Genomic DNA, 21343 nt, shown 5'->3' on the forward strand with positions numbered 1-21343 from the left:
TTGAAACATCTAACTGTGTCCAAGATCAACCTTCTGCTGATGGTTTTAGGTTTTCCTGAAGAATATAGAGGTGATCCTCCTTCTTCATTATTCCGTTTACTTTGTGTGAAGCTCCAGTTCCACAGAGCATGATACTGCCACCTCCATGCTTGATGGTAGGTTTGGTGTTCTTGGGGTTAAAGGCCTCACCTTCAGTTTTTCTTCCATCTGACCACAGAACTTTCCTCCAGAAGGTCTTTTCTTTGTCCATGTGATCAGCAGCAGACTTGAGTGGAGCTTTAAGGTTCTGCTTCTAGAGGAAGAACTTCCTTCTTCATGGATCCTCTCAGCTCATGTTGATGTAAAACCCTGAGGACACTGACAGCTGTGTTCCAGCAGCTTCTCATCCATTCAGACCTGCTTTCTGATGGTTCTTGGATGACTCTTGACCATCCTGACCAATGGTCTCTCAGCAGCAGGTGGTAGTTTGTGTTTTCTTCCTGATGGTGGCAGAAACACAACTGGACCATGAACTTTATTCTGACAAACAGATGATTGTGGATCTGAAACTGCTTTGAAATGGCTCCAAGTGACTTTCTGATTTGTTCAATGATTTGCTTTTTCAGATCTTTGCTGAGCTCCTCAGACTTTCCCACTGTAGAGTTTGAGTCTAATGAGTGGATCTAATGGGTTCTATTTAAACCGGATCAGAGGAGTCAGCAGCTGTAGTCGATCAGGAGAGGTTAAGAGGCCATGAAACTAAGAAAATGTTATTAAAACAACTTTTTATATCACCACAACTGATAATTCAAGTTTCTGTATATATAATTTTGATATTTCTTGAAGACCTTTAATAAATCCGTTGATTTTGGTTGTTTTTTGAGAAAAAGATTCATGTTTCAATGATTCCTTCATAGAAAATCCAGAGTTCTAGCAGTCACTGGAAACTCAAGGCTAGCATGATTTAAATGGTCTTTACAACAATATCGAAACTTTTGTTCCTGACTTGACACATAGATCTGAGTCTAATGAGTGGATCTAATGAGTTCTATTTAAACTCGATCAGAGGAGTCAGCTGCTGTAGTCGAATGGAATCACTCATGGGAAGTTAAGAGGCCATGAAACTGAGAACATTCGTTTCAAACATCGTTCTCTTTACACAAACTGATAGTTCCAGGATGTTGAAATCATTGGAAACTCCAGACTAGCACGCTATAAATGGTCTTTACAAGTGGATGGAAGCTTTCTGTGATCCAGATTTCACGTTTTTCAGGTCTTGTAAGATGCTAATTCTGAACACAGACAAATTAAAAGACAAATATTCCAGATTCTTCTTGTCAATTTAGTCACATTTAAAGAATTACTGTCTCCCTTTTATTCTTATTTCTAACAGTTAGCTAGCTTCCAGAACAGTTGTTTACCCCATTTGTAGATGTGTTTTTGCTTTGAGTGAGCAAACACGTGTTACATTCACTTTGTTCCACACAAACCGATGAATCGAGGACTGAAGCTCTACCTCGGTGTTCATTGTTGCAGAGTTTCCTCTAATCTGCTCGCAGCTGTTGGAGAGCTCAGCTGGGTCGAGCAGAAAGCAGAAGGAAATCCATCTATTCCGGCCTGCAGCTTCCTCATGCCGACCCCTAATCTGCTCTTCCCACTATTTCAGGACCAACATGGCGGAACGTCGGCGGCTCCTGAAAGGATTCATGTGCATTAAGTGGTGCTGCATTAACCGGCTGATCTCTGTACGTTTGTTGGTCAAATAACTGCTCAGAAAACCATCTGGAAATAATGTGAGAGATGTGGGAGCGTGCACGAGGATCGCTGTCAGGAGCGTGCACGCTCTGCATGACAAACAGCGGATCTGGATTAAGGGGATTTTGGCTGCAGCAGCGTCTGGGAGGCCTGATAACGCCGCTGCATGTTTCCTCTTATCGCTGGTCTCATTTCTGACCTGCAGCAGAGTTATCAGCTTCCAGAGACACAACAATGGCTTCATTTCCTAAAATACACAACTAATACTGATTAGACACAGCCGTACACACAGACAAGTCTAGTTTATGATCATATATGTTTCATCAAAAAACAAATCAGGTCATTCTAGACTAATTAATGTCATTTAATCTGTTAAATTCACAAGAAATCAAAATAGAACGGCAATTTAATTCAAATGATTGTAGCTTTGATGCAAATAAATGCAGGAAAAGTGACGTTTTAAGCTTCTCCTGCCATAAATAGAAGCGGTTTGAATTCTTAGAGAGTGGCGCCCTCTAGTGTTAGTCAAAGGAAACACAGTAAAGATCAGTTTTTTTTAAAATTTTATTTATTGATTTGCACAAACACAAACTCAGTGTCTACTTATTGTCCTTTTTCCAGGAACTTTATGCAGGTTTTTCTGCTGTTAAAATGCATTTTTTCTCACTAATCTGCTGCCCAATAATAATAATAATAATAATAACCATAATAATAATAATAATAATAATAATAATAATAATAATAACAACATTTTAATATTTTTAGTGTTTTAATTTTAAATATCATTTTAGTTCAATAATTTATTAGAGTGTAATTTACATTTTAATTTCTTAAATTTCACATTTAAGTTAGTGGGGTTAATTTGCATTAAATATAATATTGTAGACATTTAATTTTAATACTTAAATATTTGGGTCAATTCACAAGTTTTGGAATATTGTTCATCTTGATTTTAATATTTTACTTAGTCACATAAAATGCATTTTATATGATATTGTAAACATAATATTTAAATTGAATTTAATATGAAGTTAAATTCCATAAGGATTCTAAAATAGTATGCAAATTATACAGTTAAATTTACATAATTATTAATGCAGTGGGAACTTGAATACTATATTTAAATTAGACTGTTAAATTGACATAATTAGTAACATATTAGGTGTTTAAGCTTATCCAAGTAAATTTGCATTTTTAGGAATACTGTTGATTTTAATCTTAATATTTTACTTTGTCATGCAAATTAGTGCTTTATATGATGTTGTAAACAAAACATTTAAATAATACAGTTAGATTTACATCATTATTGACATGTGAAGTGTTTAACCTTAATATTTAAATACTTGGGGAAATTTATACTTTTAGGAAAATTAATATTTTACTATATTACTGTAGCATTTTTTCACAACATAATTTACACTATTTTTACCATTTGACATGTTTTTACGATGCGTTGGTGTTTTGTCTGACAAAGTTCCTTCTCAAAGACAGCAAACCCCAAAGAGACCAAACACTTCAGACCATCTGACGGAGACGATCGTCCTCCAGAAGCTCCATCCCCAGATGAGCCCACATCTGGATCCACTGCAGTTCACTGGATGAAGCAGCTGATGGCAAAGCTCACTTCCATCCTGGACAACCCCCCACGGCATGACGCTGTATTTTAACAAACACTAATTCACTGTTTACAATGTTTGGCTGGAAAATGTAACTATTTTACTGTATTTAAATGAATAAAACTATATTTTTGACAGAAATTTGGATTAATTTAAAGTAAAATGATGCATTTTAAGGACTAAAAATTGCATGTATTTTTTTTAACTGTTATTTTACGGATTTTTCCTGTTTTGTTAAATTACAGATATGTATTAAAATAGTGGAATAAAGTTTAATTTACACATTAACTGCTACAAAACAGATTAAACCCCACGAAAAACAAGTATTTTGACAGACAACAGTTTGTTTTTTCAACATTTTAAATGAAAAATTGTGCAAATTTACTGTATTGGAATCAATAAAAATATAATTTTACAGACATTTATTAAGAATAAAGTTTGTCAACAAAAACTAAATCTGCTGCTGGATTCCATTAAAGTCCTAATAAATGATCATAAAGTGTGATACTAAAGGTTTGTGGTGCTAAAAATCTCAAAGTAAAGATCTCAAGTTGAACATCTGGATGGAGGCTGATAAAAGTTGACCTTCCTTCATTTCTCTGGAGCGACTCCATGGATTTTAGGGATGCTGCTTAAAGACCAGCTCTTCTGGTCGTCTTCCTTCTAGTCGCTGTAAAAAGTAACTCCATCCTCACCAACACCTCTTCATGACAACTTGTTCTGCCTCTGACCTGGTGGAAACTCCAGAAACTTAAGAAAACCCGTCGAGACTCGGATTTTCGAAAAACTGGTCGGGCAGGGGAAGGTGTGGTGGGCGGGGGGGGGGGGGGGGGGGGGGGGGGGGGGTAGAGGGGAAGCCGCCACCCACCTCCTCTCCTATTCTCTGCCCTGACTCCACCCAGACTCCGCCTTGGCTCCACCCATGTGGTCACTTTATTAGGAACAGAAAGTACGATGTCAAAGGGACAACAAGTCTGTTTCCCTTCTTCTGATCTGTAGCTCAGTGAGTTAAGGGTTTGTCTATGGAGCTGCAGGTCGCTGGTTCAAGAACAGACCCTTCTTAGATTTTCTGAAAAACTTAGACAAAGACAAAGAAAGAAAACTGCCAACAGTAGGTCTTGATCCTGCTACCTTCCACTTGGTAGTCTCTGTTCTTACCCCCTGAGATACTCACTCGGGTACTGTTTTTTCACGCATTTATAATCTATTTTTTGCCGTTTTTAAGTTGTTTTTTTCAACTCAAGTCTCATCTCCATTGTTTTTTCCAGGAGGTTGTACTTCAGCCTTTGTGCTGGAGGGTTGAACCCTCAGTTCCAAGACTTTCCAAAGCCTCCAGACCTCCCGAGTCCTCAGGACCTGAGCTTTCACACAGTCTGAGGGCTGAAATCTTCTGAGTCCCTGGGCAGTTCTCTGTTAGTTTGAACCTTCAGACAGTCTGAGGACTGAAGTTTTAAAAGTTTCTCAGTACTTCTGTGTTAGTTTGAACTTTGTGGTTAACAGAAGCCTTAAAACTTGTGCCCATGAGTCTTGATTTCACATTTAGACCATCCATCTGAGTTCTTCTCAGACCTTCACCTGTGGGTTCTTCAGAAATCCTGAACAAACTTTGATTCTCTTCACTGAACAGTAAAGTTTGTGGAGATCAGAAGGTAACATTAGTTTGATCGATGCCTTCAACTACTAGTAGACTTTATCTGGACTTTATCTTTAATTTGACTCTTCTTAAATGTTTAGTTTTGCTCCTTTCTCACCTTTTATTCTTTTCTAATGTCTGATTTGATTTCTAAATGTTTTGTATTTTCAATGTTTAATTGTTGTTTTTTCAAACGTTTTATAGGCTAATATAGTAGGTTCTCCAAAATGTCACCAAAAACGTCATAGTTTAGTATGGCGTCCAAAATGTGACCAAAATTTCTCAGTTTAGTTTGTAATCCAATAAGTAAAAAAGAGATGTCCAGGTAGCTCAACTGGTTAGGAAAGTGTCTCATGAACAGTATTGAGTCAGAGGCACAAGTTCGATTCCAGTTCATGGCCCTTTCCAAAATGAGATAAAAGCATTGTATTTCAGCATGTTGTCCAAAACGTCATAGTTTAGTATGTTGCTGCAAAAATGTCATAGCTTAGCATATCATCCAAAATTTCACAGTTCAGTTTTTTAATCCAATAAGTGAAACAGAGATGTTTCACACAACCTCAACTGGTTAAGAAGGCGACTCATGAACAGTATTGTGTAAGAGACGCAAGTTCGATTCCAGCTCATGGCCATGTCCAAAATGGGATAAAAGCATCATATTTCAGCATGTCTAAAATGTGACAAAAACATTATAGTTTAGCATATCGTCCAAAATGTGGAAAAAAGTTTTATAGTGTCGTGCGTCATCCAAAATATGACAAAAGCATATTTCGTATGTTGTCCAAAATGTCACTAAAACGTCATACTTCAGTATGTCGCAAAAAATGTCATAGTTTAGTATGTCGTCCAAGATGTCGCCAAAAACATCATAGTTTAGTATGTCGTCCAAAATGTGACAAAAACATCATAGTTTAGTATGTCGTCCAAGATGTCGCCAAAAACATCATAGTTTAGTATGTCGTCCAAGATGTCGCCAAAAACATCATAGTTTAGTATGTCGTCCAAAATATGACAAAAACCGTCATAGTTTATTATGTCGTTCAAAATGTCACCAAAAACGTCATAGTTTAGTATGTCGTCCAAGATGTCGTCAAAAACATCATAGTTTAGTATGTCGTCCAAAATGTTGCCAAAAACGTCATAGTTTAGTATGTCGTCCAAGATGTCGTCAAAAACATCATAGTTTAGTATGTCGTCCAAAAGGTCACCAAAAACGTCATAGTTTAGTATGTCGTTCAAAATGTCACCAAAAATGTCAGTTGAGTATGTTGTCCAAAATGTTAATGAAATGTCAGAGTTTAGTGTGTCGTCCAAAGTAGGGCTGCACCTAACGACCCGTCGACGAGTCGTCCGAGCACGATACGTCATCAAAAGCGGAAGTGAGCGCGCAATGCAATCATAAACATGGATGTCAGCGTTTACTATAAAGCTGTATCTAAACGCGGACGTCCACGCTTCATCGTGCATACATAATACATGCACGATGCCGCGCCGACGTTCGTACGTGTTCTGTGCTCCGGTCGGAAGGGAATTTCTGTTGCATTGCGCGCTCACTTCCGCTTTTGATGACGTATCGTGCTCAGACGACTCGTTGACGCGTCATTAGGTGCAGCCCTAGTCCAAAGTGTCACCAAAAACGTCATAATTTGTATGTCGTCCAAAATGTCGCAGAAATCGTCATCGTTTAGTACGTCATCCAAAATGTCGCAAAAAATGTAGTATGGCGTCCAAAATGTGACCAAAAACATCATACTTTAGTGTGTCGTCCAAAATTTCACCAAAAGCGTCATAATTTAGTATGTCGTCCAAAATATGACAAAAACGTCATAGTTTAGTATGTCGTCCAAAATGTCGCAAAAAATGTCATAGTTTAGTATGGCGTCCAAAATGTGACTAAAAACGTCGTAGTTTAGTATGTCGTCCAAAATGTCGCAAAAAATGTCATAGTTTAGTATGGCGTCCAAAATGTGACTAAAAACGTCGTAGTTTAGTATGTGGTCCAAAATGTCGCAAAAAATGTCATAGTTTAGCATGTCGTCCAAAATATGCCAAAAACGTCATAGTTTAGTATGTCGTCCAAAATGTCGCAAAAAATGTCATAGTTTAGTATGTCGTCCAAAATATGCCAAAAACGTCGTAGTTTAGTATGTCGTCCAAAATGTCGCAAAAAATGTCATAGTTTAGTATGGCGTCCAAAATGTGACTAAAAACGTCGTAGTTTAGTATGTCGTCCAAAATGTCGCAAAAAATGTCATAGTTTAGTATGTCGTCCAAAATATGACAAAAACGTCACAGTTTAGTATGTCGTCCAAAATGTCGCAAAAAATGTCATAGTTTAGTATGTCGTCCAAAATATGACAAAAACGTCATACTTTAGTATGTCGTCCAAAGGGTCACCAAAAATGTCATATTTTAGTATGTGGTCCAAAATGTCACCAAAAACGTCATAGTTTAGTATGTTGTCCAAAATATGACAAAAACGTCGTAGTTTAGTGTGTTGTCCAAATTGATATGATTTAGTATGTCTTCCAAAATATGACAAAAATGTCATAGTTTAGTATGTCATCCAAAATATGACAAAAATGTTCTGGTTTCGGATTTCGTCCAAAATGTCGCAAAAAATGTCATAATTTAGTATGTTGTCCAAAATGTAACGAAAATGTCCTGGTTTCGGATGTCATAGTTTAGTATGTCTTCCAAAATTTGAAAAAAATATCAGTTTATTATGTCGTCCAAAATATCACTAAAATGATATTTTTAAGACATGTTCAAAAATTTCGCTTTTTTTTTGCATAGTATATTATGACTTTTTTCGCTAAATTCGCCTCAATACAAGCAGTTAATTCAACATTAATAACAAATTTCATTGCTGTCTCTACAAAAGCTGTTGTTCAGTAAATCTGTCATCTGTTCATCTTTGTTTTTATCTACTCTAGTATTTTCTACAATTAAGCAAGAAATGTCCTACTTTTTAAAATGAAAATGTGTTGGTGCGAAGAATATTTTTATTATTTGAAACCACTGAAGACAAAAGTCGTGAGCACAGTTTAGAATTGACCATTTATTTAAACTGAATAGCATGTGCGTACAAAGTCTCTACAAAGCTAGAAAATCTCTAACATACTTTTAGCCATGAGGGGAAAGTTACAAAGCAAAGATCAGACCCTGTGCAGAACCAACAGACGTCACACTCTCCTCCAAAATAGGATAAACATTAGAATATCAAAGATATACACAACATCTGTAATAAACCTTAGTGTCACGTCTCTTTTTTTCTTTTATACAAAGCACCTTATTAAAAACAAAAAAAACCTCCTGGGTGCAGACGAGCTGCAGCCGGAAAAGATTCAAGGCCATTCTGGAATCCGTTACAGGACTTCTGCGTGGTTTTCTGAATAAAGAGATAAATATCCAACTTTCACAAACAAGACGACATTAACAACACGGACGACGATGATTGAAAACTCGAGTTTATGCGGCGGCTTCCAGTGTGAAGTTATCGGCTCAGAAACGGACATTTAACAGTAAAACCTGCTGATGTCGACACGTGGATTTAGATGTCACAGTTCAGGTTTTACTTTCAGGAATCCTTCAGTCTGACAGCAGAGATGACAAGAGGCGTCCACGTTTACCGGAAAAATGTGGGTTTTTTGGCAGAAGCTTGTAATAAATCACTTCAGATGACTGTCTTTGGTTAGTAGGTGGTAAATAATGTCCAAACTGAAGGTTTTATTGCAACAGCAACTGGATTTTCTCTTCTACATTTGCAAAATTCAGAAATTTCTGAAACTTTTTATGATGCACAGGAAGTTAGAATCCTGAGAAACACTCTTAAGTGTCTTTAGAGTTATAATTTTGTGGTTTTGAACAAAGACAAATTAAAACAATTCTGAAGAAAATGCATGAAAACGGCCCCTCAGTCGCATCCAGATTACATTTACTCACAAAAAGGTAAAATTTCACATCCTTGATTTTTTTTTTAGTTGACTTTTAAGTTGGGATTTAATTTTTTTTTTTACATTTCCTGATCGTTCGCAATCTATAATCAATCAATGATCAATTAATAATTAATGTGATTAGATACAGGAGACATTTCAGATGCAGATAGGCTTTTTTTAGTCACAAATACGTGACTTTTTTTAGACGTACTGACATAATAGGAGTCATTAATCATCACTGAAGTCTTTGTCATGGTGCCCGTTGCTGCTAAACTCCCACAATGCTCTCTGCTTTAACATGAACTGCAGTCTGAGTGACGCCTCCTCTGGTCTCTACAGTATGAAAGAGGAAGAGGCTCCACCTGGTGGAACAACCAGGAACTACAGCTGATCTACATTTACTGACATGTGTGACGTTCTTTTTTCTGCTAATATAATTCTACTGGGTTAAATTCTTAGTGCCAATTAATTGACTACCTGATAATTACCAGCCTTAAATGAATATTTCTGGGTTCAGCCCCTGAGAAAATGCATTTAAACTGCTCCTCAGTTATTTGTTAAATATATTTTTACCAGATGAACAGTTCGGACTAAAACGTCTTATTTCAGGAGTTTTCTAGAAGTTACTGGATCTTCTGGACGCCTCCTAACATCTCAGCTGGTCACACTGGAAATAAAACCCGCTGAGCTTCAAACAATGTTCTTCCATTATTAGAACACATGAAAGTTTCTGGGCCTCGATCATTTACACAAAGGAATTTAATCTGTAGTTTGTTTTTTTACCTTTTTAATCAACAAATTATGAGCACAATTTTTACTCAACCATCTCTAATTTTCCTGAAAACATTACAGCAGAAAATTTGGATATTTGTAAAGATATTTGTGGAATTTTTTGCTTCATATATATGCAAAAATAAAATTTCCCGTCGACCCACTTAGTTTTTTTTTGCACATTTAAATGTGAATTTTGAGTCTGAGTAACAGTATCTCAAAGCATTAGAGATAAAAACCTGAAATTTCCACAGTTATTTCTGATCATGTCACTGATTCAGAACATGAAAGAAGATACAAATTTGTTGTCGTATTTGTGGGACATTTTATAAATATTTTTAAAAATCCTTTACATCATTTTATCAACCCATTTTATATAGTATTGCATATATAAAATTTTAGACAATTTCCTGACATTTTATTATAGTATTTTTCTGCACCACGCTTCATTTTATGATGTCACCACCGTGCTTTATATCATGATGCTGCCACCACCATGCTTCACATTATGATGATGCCACCACCATGCTTCACATTATGATGATGCCACCACCGTGCTACACACTATGATGTTAACTTATTGAGCAGGTTTGTTGTACCACAAAAAACAAAAATTTTGACAGATAGATTGATCCAAAACAGAGCTCTGGAGTTTCAAAGTGGTTTTCTACATATAACTTATATTATATGAGGATATTTTTATTTTTAGAGCCCATTTTGAATGAACTTTTACTTATTTTACTTTCCGAAAACCCGCTGACAGTGGATCGATGGGTAATTTAAATGCTAAAAAAAAATCTCAATCTAAAACTTCACAAATATCTATAATTTATTACGGAAAAAAAGTTTTTAGTCAATCAGAGATAGTCGAGCAGAAACTTTTCTAATAATTTGATCATTTGAGATGGAAAACCCCTTTTAATGAGTTGAAATGATAAAAAAAATGTCTTAATTAAAAAGCAGTATCAGTATTCTGTTGACTGTTACTTCTAAAAGCTTCTAAAGACAGAAGGACGTCTTCCTACTTTATGAACAAACCTTCAAGCAGATTTCTTCACTTTGTGATCAACAAAGTCCCAGATCTTCATAAATCATCCCACAGTAGGGAAGTCAGAATTAGTGTTTTATAAGTGAATGAACGAGGCACCAGATCGTATTCAGTGTGAAGCTCTTTCTCCACAAACATGTGGAACAGATTCCTGTAAACGCTGCTATCAGATAGAAGTGAACAACAGTGTGACATCTACAGGGAAATAAAAACAGATTTTCTCGGATGTTTCGCTGCAAATGTCCACAAATTACGTTAAAAAAAACAAACTTTCTCATATGAAATTCAGATAATTGGCTCCAGCATGTGAGACTGAACTGTGTGTTCTTGACAAACACTAAAAGGCTTTTTTCTCTTTTCTACAAACACCAAATTATCAAGACTTTAGCGAAACAGAAACGTCTCCTGCTGTCTCCAGCCAAAAGGCACTTCACCGACCGACCGACCGACCGCCAGACCACCCCTGCTACAGCTCCACCCGCCGACAGTTTTTGGTTTTTGATTAATAAACGACTTTAATTCTGACGGAATCTTTCACAACGTGGACTTTCTGAAGGGAAACGCGAGTTAAAACGCCACCGAGGTGCCGAAGTCTCCTGGTCAGGGCGGCCTATAATCTAAAATTTAACTCAATATTTCAGTCTCTTTTGGCAGTACGGGTGAGTTAAAGCTCAAATTAGCTGGTATAAGAACACTTCACTAAGCTAGACTTCATTTGTAAAGAGATCCAGGTCATAAAAGTGTTAAAGGTGGATACACCATGAATAATGTACAGTTTTTTTTAATTCACAGTGCTCTTCAATGGACTGACCAAGATGTATTTAAAATTAGAATCCTTAAGATCGTCCTGATTACGGATCATTTATTTTTCAGGAGTATCCATTCATTGCTTTTACATTTACAGACAAAAAGGTAAAGATTTGACATGCATGACCTTCTTTTTTCAGCGTTTTCTTAACATTTCCTGATAGTTGGCAGTCTAAAATCAATCAACGATCAATTTATGATTAATGCAAATGAGACACCAGACACATATCATATGCAGATAAGATTGCTGTAGCCACAAATACGCGACTTTTTCAGTAAAGCTGACTTAATCTCCCAGTAATAGGAGTCATTAACCACCACTCAAGTCTTTGTTATCCTGCCCTGTTGCTAGCTAAAGTCCCACAATGCTCTCTGCTTTAACATGAACTGTAGTCTGAGTGATGCTTCCTCTGGTCTCCTAAACAATAAGAGGCTCCACCTGGTGGAACAACCACGTACTACAGCTGATCTATGATACATTTACAGACATGCACGACCTTCTTCTTTTTCTTATTTTTACTCAGTTAAATTATCATTTGCTAGTTAAACGATTAGCTAATCCCTGCTAAAGTTACTAAATACTTAAATGTCGCAACAATAAAGTCTGATTTATTTCGTCAGTAGCTCTACAGCTTAGCTTGATCCGTATCTTCCCAGAAATGTAGCATGTAGCGGCAAAATTAGCACAAAAGCAGTGACTGGCCTGCTTGGTTGTAGTGTACCAAGTTTACACATGTAAAATAGTGTTTTTATGAGATGAAGATTAATATCTAACAGACTGTAAGTATATCTGACGTGCTCATGATGCTAAAGGATAACTTTTCATAGCTCTGTCAGTCGTTCTTCAGTAAAAGTTTGTTTATTCCAACATTTTCAGCTGTTTCAAACTCAGCTGCTTGACAGAAATGCAGAAATTCAACACAGTGGCATAAAATCCTCACTGCTAACTAGTGTTCTGTGGTGTAATTGCAGACTAACAGAGAATAAATGCTAACAACAGACTTTTGTAAACTAAACGCAACAGTATAAATCAAATTAACGACATGAATCTGTTTGATTCCTCTGATCAATAAATCACCAAACTCCTCTCAACCAGGACTGAAACCTTAAGGACTCTAATTTTATTGTGGTCTTTCTTGTTTGAATCTAGACAAAGAGTCATCTTTTGCACAAAAAGGTACCTGAATCGTTTAATTTTACTTATAGTTTAATAAGATAAATTTTAGATAGTGATCGTGGAATTAAAATATAGTCTATATGCTACTATCCATAAACAATTTCCCAAAGTTTAGAAGCTATTTTTTTATTTCCTCAAGAAAAACACACAAAAGGTAAAAATTAGATTTCCTTTTCTTTGGGACAAACCTCTTCTTTTGTGTGTCTATCTGTACAAACCCACCTCTATATTCTACTATATGATAATGCAGTAACTGTTATTTCCTCTCTGTTTACTGGCGATACACAGGGTCTGACCTTCAGAGCTATCTCGGTGGGATCGTTTTCGTCGTTGGGCCGTCGTGCCAAATTGTGAGATCTTTCTCCCTTTCGACTGGGTTGTCTTTCCCAAATTAAACACGACAGAGATACCACTTCCATCATCAGAAGAGCAAAAATTACAAATTAAACAAGAGAACGAGGGGAAGAAAGTAATCAGCAGGAGACGCGACATCTCCTGGTGGTATCAGAGTCACGATGTTCTCGGGAAAAACCTCCCAGGTCGATTCTGCTGCGTTTCTACGGCTGCGTTGCCACTGTGCTTTTACAGCTAATGAGCCACCGGTCGGCAGCTCCCAGTTAATATTTCGTGTGCTGAAATGAATCCCGTCGAGGAGGATTCTGCAGCACACTGAGCAGTTTCTGGTGTTAATTGAGATCTACCCCGTTTTATTACGTTCTAGCAGTGAGCATGCAGCCATCTTCCTTCTTCACTAACTTGTTTGGCTGAGAGAAATTCCGTTTTTCAGACATTTTTTACTTCCGACGTCACCATTAAATCACCAAGCGAAGGCCATAAATGTGTTTGTTGCTGTGGTGCTCGCTGCTATTCCTTGATGAGCCGGTAGATGTGGTGCTGTGCTCCGTGTTCGTTGTTGGAAACCTCGAACACACAGGCCATACACAGCAACGTCTCCTGAGTGTCTCTGTTGCTCACCACCTGGAAAAACACAGGAAACGCCACAAAAACAGGCAAAAATGAGGTTTACTTATCTTTAAACACTGTCATGGTTGATCTAAGAGCTAAAACGAAGGCAGCTGCACTTCACTAAGTTTGTTGAAGACGTTTAATTGTTCCAAAAGGCGTCTTTTTTGAGGTTATTTGCTTGTTGAGGTGTGAATAGGTGTTAGCTTGTCTCAGAAGGGATCTCAGGACTGCATTGTAAGTCGCTGATAAGTGGCGGTAGAGCCTACCTGTTCCAGTTTAATGTATACGTTGGGATGTCCGACAACCGATCCGTGATTTATTTACATTTATTCTTAGCTAGCAATCTGTTTTCAGTGCTGCAGATACAGTTGTTACTCTTTCTTCTTTGGTATAGAATTGCTATCTTCCTCTATTGTTACTTAGATTGACGTTTTCTCCCTGTCTTTGCATGATTAACCCTCTTAGAAGTCTCTGTCATGGTGCTGCTTGGAGGAGACAGATGAAGAGGTGAAACATCTTCTGGAACCAGAAACAATTCCCATTACTTCTACTGAAGCACTAAAGTTCATGTCTTGTCGGTTCTTGTTTCAAGAAGAAGTGCTAGTAGGTAGCTGATAAGTGGTAGGAGACTGTCTGCTTTTAGAGACACCTGTTCCAGTTTAACGTACACATTCTTGGTTCAAGAACCTACAAGATGTGAACGTAAATGTTTCAGTAGAAGGAACAGCACTTATTTTTGGTTCTAGAATAACTTAAGAGGAAACAAACAAGACTTAACTTCACCTCTTAGGTTCAAGAAGGCGCTCTGAGAACCCTTCCCAGGTTCAGTAGAAACCAACTGGACTTCTCTGGGAGGTTCTTGAAACAAGAACTACAACTACCACGACCCGGATGACTGAGAATCCACATGGACACATACATAGGTCTTTTAAATCTCTAATCGTTTATTTCCTCTTTTACTAGGGTGAGGAACCATGATTGGCTGCCTGAAAATGAGCAACACTGGCAACTTCCTGAAAGAAGATGCTGGATGAAGAGATTTGACGACATCCAAGAAAGTCAAAGATCTACTTTTGCCGTACAATATGCCTTACTCTCTTTCAGATCCTGACATGTTTAGTCCGGTTCTGTCATCTCTTCGTTTAGTAAACATTTCTGCAGATACTGAAACACTTTGATGCATTTAATGACCATTCAGTGTTTTTACATAGAGTTACTCACCAGCAGAATAGTGAAGTTCTCCAGCACACTGTTCATCATGTACTTCTCAGGCAGGTGTTTGAGCTTGTGGATGAAGTTGATCATGTATTCACACATCGGAGAGCGACTGATTCTGTAGACGAAGCGTCCGTTTTCAAACCTCGCGTACTCCGTCTGCGAAAGAAAAACAAACTTAGTACCAAATTAAATGTGACAGTTTAATATTAAAGTCAGTTTTACGTGTAAAAATTAACTTTAGTCTGTGAAAACTGTCAGATGTCACAAAATAACCCTGAAGTAAGATGTTATTTAATGTGTTTAGGGGCTAAACATTTACTTATATAACAGAAATCCTGCATTACTAAGAAGAACTGTGCAGTTAAGTGAAAAAAGACATGCTTTTTGGGAAATGGGATCATTCCAAGAAAAATCAGTGAATCTCACCTAAACTTCTTAAAATAGCACTAAAACTTTGATTTTATGTTTAATGAAATGATGCAAATTTATGGCAGTTCCAGGTCCTTGAAGTCCACAGAGATGGGTCCAGATTTATCACTTTAATGGACTTTTTCCATCATTTCTGAGCCTCAGAACTTCATCAGTCCAGCAGATAGAACCAGGACATTTAGGAGGAGAAACACATCTGAGTTCTTTTGTCATTTTGAACAGTTTTTTATTTTGTCATTTTTAACAGATACTAAGAAATTTAGATGACTTTTCTGTAGTTTTGGACAACTTCCATGTAATTTGACCTTAATTTTAAGAAAAAATACATCTGAGTTCTGGTAAAAACTGACACCAGGTTAGTTTTACATCCATCCAGATGTCTCAGTCTGAAGACTAATTGAAATTTGACCAATTTTGGACACTTTTTGAGTCATTTCAGACAAAATTGCAGGTCCTTTTAAACCATTTTTGAGTAATCTGGGGAAATACTCAGTCATTTTGGAAGGTTTCATCAATTTTTGGACAAATTTTAGCCGTTTTCTGAGCCATTTTTTACCAATATTGAGAAATTTTAGTCTATAAAATCATTTTTTGACAACTTTCCTTTAATTTGACCAAAAACTTTGCCAAAACTTTCCCAAAATCATTAAAGAATTCGTCTAAAATGACCTTTTCCTTAAAGAAACCTCAACAAGACTACTCAAAAAATGTCCAAAATGACACATCATTTATCAAAATTGCTCAAAAATTATTTTAAAATGTCTCAATACAACCACATAAAACTCTAAATGTTTCAAACAGCAGAATGTAAGGCTTTAATTGACTTTGCTTTGGGTTAAATCTCTCATTTCAGACCTTCATTTCCATTAAAAACGCCCCCAGCATCCTCCCTTACCTCGACCTTCTCCACCACCTGCTTGCCGAAGGAGCACACCTTGGTGGAGCAGGTGATGGTCATGTTCTCGGAGCTCTCGTATTGGCTGGTGACTCCGTAGAAGGCAGCCGGGTCGTCCTGCACGTTGTAGTTCAGGTCGGCCTGCAGAAACACAGAATAGCTTCAATGTAAATGCAGTGAAAGTCAGTCAGCAGAAGCAGAAACAGGAGCAGGAGGCCTAGTGTGAGAATCAGGCTCCTCTACAGCGCCCTCTGCTGGGACATCAGGCACTGCACCCGTTTGAACTGATGAAAACTAACTTTAAATGTCCTTTCAGTTAGTTCAAATAAAGACAAAAACGGGCTCATTTTTAACATTTTTCTGTCAAAGAAGCTAAATTATCCCTAAAATTCTCCTGTAGCAAAAAGAAGATAAAAAAGAGAACTCTGACCCTTAATTTTATCCTTTAATTAGTGAAATTTGCTCATTTCAAGCCAAAAAATGAGGCCAAACTGGTGTTAAACCTGCTTATAAAGTTAGAAGATGATAAAATTACCGAGGATTTTGGACTTAAACTTAATGCAAATTTATTTAAGCAATGAAATGACATGAATTTAAAGTGAACATGGAAGTTAAAACGACATTATTAGTCTGTAAAGTCACTTCAGTGTTCGTTTTCAAATGACGGAGGAGGTTTGATCGGTTAGAAAGTCAAGTTTAAGAGGCCTAAAACTTGACTTTAAACACTGAATACTTGGATGACAAATATCTGTATTATTATTGTTAATAATAAAAAATAATAATATAGTCCTTTTGAAGACATTCAAAGATGCTTTACAATGTTGGTAAATTTGTTTATTTTTAATTGGTTTCTTTATTAATTAATTTGTTTGTTTGGTAATTGCATTAATTTTATTTATGTATCTCTAAAATTCTAAACAATGGATTATTGAAGAACATTTTTTTTTAGTTTATTGAAATAAAATTTAAATATACAAGATAAATACAAAGATACAGCATTTTATTTTATTAATTTACTTGTCTGTTTACTGCATATTTTATTTACATATCTCTAAAATTCAACACGACATATTTTTTTAGGTTTATTGAAAGTACCAAAAATATTTTTAAAAATCTAAGTATACCAGTCTAAGGTAAAGATAGAGCATTTATTTATTTATTTGTTTGTTTGTTTACGGCATGTTTTATTTACATCTCTCTAAAATTCAACACGAGAGATTTTTTTCAGTTTACAGAAATTAACAAAAATATTTTTAAAAATCTAAATACACAAGTTAAATGTAATATTTTTATTTTTTTATTGCATTTATTTTATTTCTGTATCTCTAATAGTTGATAAAATGCTTTCATGAATAACTTCAGGATTAATTCCACCGTCTATGAAGTCAGATTGATGGAGTGAATCTGTGAGTAAAAAGGTTCTCTGGAGGTTCTCTGGAGGTTCTCTGGAGGTTCTCTGGAGGTTCTCTGACAGAACGCTGGTGGGTGGAGTTCAGTCTGGAGGTGAGCAGGTGTTCAAACAAACAGCTTTCATCAAACCTCCTCGTCCAGGTGGGAAAACCCGACGCACCTGGAGCTGCTCAGAGACAAAGAGAGAGCGGAAAAACACCAGACGGGACGGACAAGAACCTCCAAAAGAACCTCCAAAAGAACCTCCAAAAGACCAGAGAAGAAGCTCCAGAACCAGAGAAGAAGCTCCAGAACCAGAGAAGGCGTCGTGCTGAGTTCACTGACCCAGAACTTGATCAGGTAGAAGGCGTTCTGGGGACCCTTCCCAAACAGTTCCTTCAGGCCGCCCTTCTTCTCGGGGAACTTGTCGTAGATTTGCCGGATGTCGACGCACTCGAGCAGCGGGTCGCTGTAGGTCGGACTGTTCTGGCTGATGTGGACGAACAGATGTTTGTTGTACTGAGAGGAAGAAGAAGAAAAGAGATGAAACAACAAAAACATTCTGACCAGAACAGTCATCTGGAATCTAGAAACTGGATGGAAAAAAACTGAACCAATCTGTCAAAATACAGAAAAAAGTGTGGAAAACTGTAATGAACAAAAAGTGGAAAAACGATGACGGAAATAAACAGGAAATATCTGAAAAATAATCCTGTGAATAAAGATTATTTTCTGTGATTTTAGTGGATATTTGAAACAGTTTACTAGAACAAAGACTGTAAAATTATTATCATTATGATGATTATTATTCAATAATAATACATTTGTCGATCCTTAATATTTAATTTTTTTCTATTTAACAATGGAAAACATTTGTAAAAAGTATATTTTCAGCTGATTTAAATCCAGTAAAACAGTAACTGTAAAAGCTCCTTCCTGTAAATTTACACATTTTTTCTGTGAAAACAATGAGTGATGTTTACGAATAATATTATTATTATTAATTGAACAGAACAAAGAGTAACAAATAATCTATAATGATGATAATATTATTGGTATTATTATTTGTCCAAAACTACTTGAACTTTGTCCAAAATAAGCCCATTTTGATCAAAACCGATTCAAATCTTCCTAACATTATTTGAAACTTGTCCAAAATGATTCAAAAGAACATAGATTGTCCACAACTCCTGAAATTAATTTAAAATTATTTAAATTTGTATCTAAGTGACTCAGCATTGCCTAAATTGACAATAACTATTCAAGAAATATTCAAAAACATCCAAAATTGATCCCAAAATGACTTCAAAATGTCAAAAAATGACTCAAAATTCTCCAAAAATTCCAAAGAATTGTCCAAAATTCAATTGGAATGTCCTAAATTTGTCAAAAAAAAAAAAAGAAATTACTTTAAAAAAAAAAAAGTCTCAAAATTATTTAAAATGCGTCCAAAAATAACATTAAACGCTAAAACGATTTGGAATGTCCGATGTTTGTCAAAAAATTACTTCAAATTATCCGACAATGACTCAAAATTGTCTAAAATGAAAATAATTCTCGAAAAAAGATTCAAAAACATCCAAAGTTGATCCCAAAATGACTTAAAAATGTCAAAAAAAATGACTCAAAAAATGAAAATAATGAAATAATAAAGTAAATAAAATTGTCCAAAATTCATTTGGAATGTCCTAAATTTGTCAAAAATTAAATAACTTTGTTTAAAAAATTACTTAAAATGATCCAAAAAATAAAAAAATAAAATTTGTCCAAAAATGGCATTAAACACCCAAAAATCATCCCAACAGTTGAGTGTAAATACAAAGTTCGGAGGGGTTTTTAAAGGACAGACTTATTTAATAATAACTGACTATACGTCACCACGGCAACAGTTTTGGAAATATTAATTTTTCCAGCTTCTTCGGACTTTACGTGACAGTAAATCTGATTTATTTACAGCAGAATCTGTTTCAAAGTCACCTCGGAGCTGTTTTTATTATTTTACAGAACAGGAAGACGGATGTTTGCTGTCGGGGCTGGAGGTGACTGATGGAGGGGGACGCTTTAGTGGCAGGATGACGGATGGACGGAGCTCAGACGGAGCTCCTCATTGGTCCAGAGGTTGTCTCTAAGGTAAGATAAACTCACCGCCTCCTGGTCGCGCTGCGTCTCCAGGAAGGACGAGAACTCCACCAGTCGTAGTTTGGTGGTGCCGATGGAGCGTCCCTGCCAGGCCGGCTCTCGGTGCGTCTGGGCTGCAGCCGGCGGCTCGTAGCCTGCAGCAAAGAAACACGTTTAACCTCCACAGCATTATCATCTGAAGCACAGAAACACCTTTAACCTCCACAGGATTATCATCTGCAGCACAGAAACACCTTTAACCTCCACAGCGTTATCATCTGGAGCACAGAAACACATTTAACCTCCACAGCATTATCATCTGCAGCACAGAAACACATTTAACCTCCACAACATTATCATCTGCAGCACAGAAACACGTTTAACCTCCACAGCATTATCATCTGCAGCACAGAAACACCTTTAACCTCCACAGCATTATCATCTACAGCACAGAAACACCTTTAACCTCCACAGCATTATCATCTGCAGCACAGAAACACCTTTAACCTCCACAGCATTATCATCTGCAGCACAGAAACACCTTTAACCTCCACAGCATTATCATCTACAGCACAGAAACATCTTTAACCTCCACAGCATTATCATCTGCAGCACAGAAACACCTTTAACCTCCACAGCATTATCATCTGCAGCACAGAAACACCTTTAACCTCCACAGCATTATCATCTACAGCACAGAAACACCTTTAACCTCCACAGCATTATCATCTACAGCACAGAAACACCTTTAACCTCCACAGCATTATCATCTACAGCACAGAAACACCTTTAACCTCCACAGCATTATCATCTACAGCACAGAAACACCTTTAACCTCCACAGCATTATCATCTACAGCACAGAAACACCTTTAACCTCCACAGCACTTTCATCTGGAGCACAGAAACACCTTTAACCTCCACAGCACTTTCATCTACAGCACAGAAACACCTTTAACCTCCACAGCACTTTCATCTACAGCACAGAAACACGTTTAACCTCCACAGCATTATCATCTGCAGCACAGAAACACATTTAACCTCTGCAGCATTATCATCTACAGCACAGAAACACATTTAACCTCCACAGCATTATCATCTGCAGCACAGAAACACGTTTAACCTCTGCAGCATTATCATCTACAGCACAGAAACACATTAAACCTCCACAGCATTATCATCTGCAGCACAGAAACACGTTTAACCTCTGCAGCATTATCATCTGCAGCACAGAAACACATTTAACCCTTTAAGCTTCAGTCAATTCCAGCCGTTTTCAGTACAAAAAATCGCTAATATTCTATTTTTAAATTAAAAAAAATACGAAAAATACGGGGAATATTGGACGGGCATCACGAGGTGCATTTCCTTGAAAATGACCGATTCGGGGATTTTATACGACTTCAGGACATGTTTTGGACAAAATAGTTTACTGGCTTGTGTCATCTGGATGTAAAAGGTTGGATTATGGCCGTTTTTTGTGGAATATTTTTTTTTGTGTGTAATAATGAACCCGGAAATGTGAGTCGCGCTGTGTGCGTTGAAGCCGTGTATAGAGAACGGATGGATGGATATTCGTTTTTGTCGGACAAATGTGTTTTTCTC

The 21343-nt window shown here is 36.8% G+C and overlaps 1 protein-coding gene across 1 annotated transcript in view; it reads right to left on the reverse strand.

Annotated features, from left to right (window-relative positions):
• Positions 1-8024: 8024 nt before the first annotated feature.
• Positions 8025-21343, reverse strand: part of tead1a (TEA domain family member 1a) — a 44616-nt gene continuing 31297 nt past the window's right edge. Inside the window, 5 exon segments of the mRNA XM_051951866.1 lie at positions 8025-13702; positions 14912-15064; positions 16233-16373; positions 17967-18140; positions 19767-19894. Coding sequence (XP_051807826.1) covers positions 13589-13702; positions 14912-15064; positions 16233-16373; positions 17967-18140; positions 19767-19894 — 710 coding nt within the window. The 3' untranslated portion in view covers positions 8025-13588.

The sequence above is a fragment of the Acanthochromis polyacanthus genome, chromosome 8 (assembly GCF_021347895.1).
Source record: "Acanthochromis polyacanthus isolate Apoly-LR-REF ecotype Palm Island chromosome 8, KAUST_Apoly_ChrSc, whole genome shotgun sequence".
Lineage (NCBI taxonomy): Eukaryota > Metazoa > Chordata > Actinopteri > Pomacentridae > Acanthochromis > Acanthochromis polyacanthus.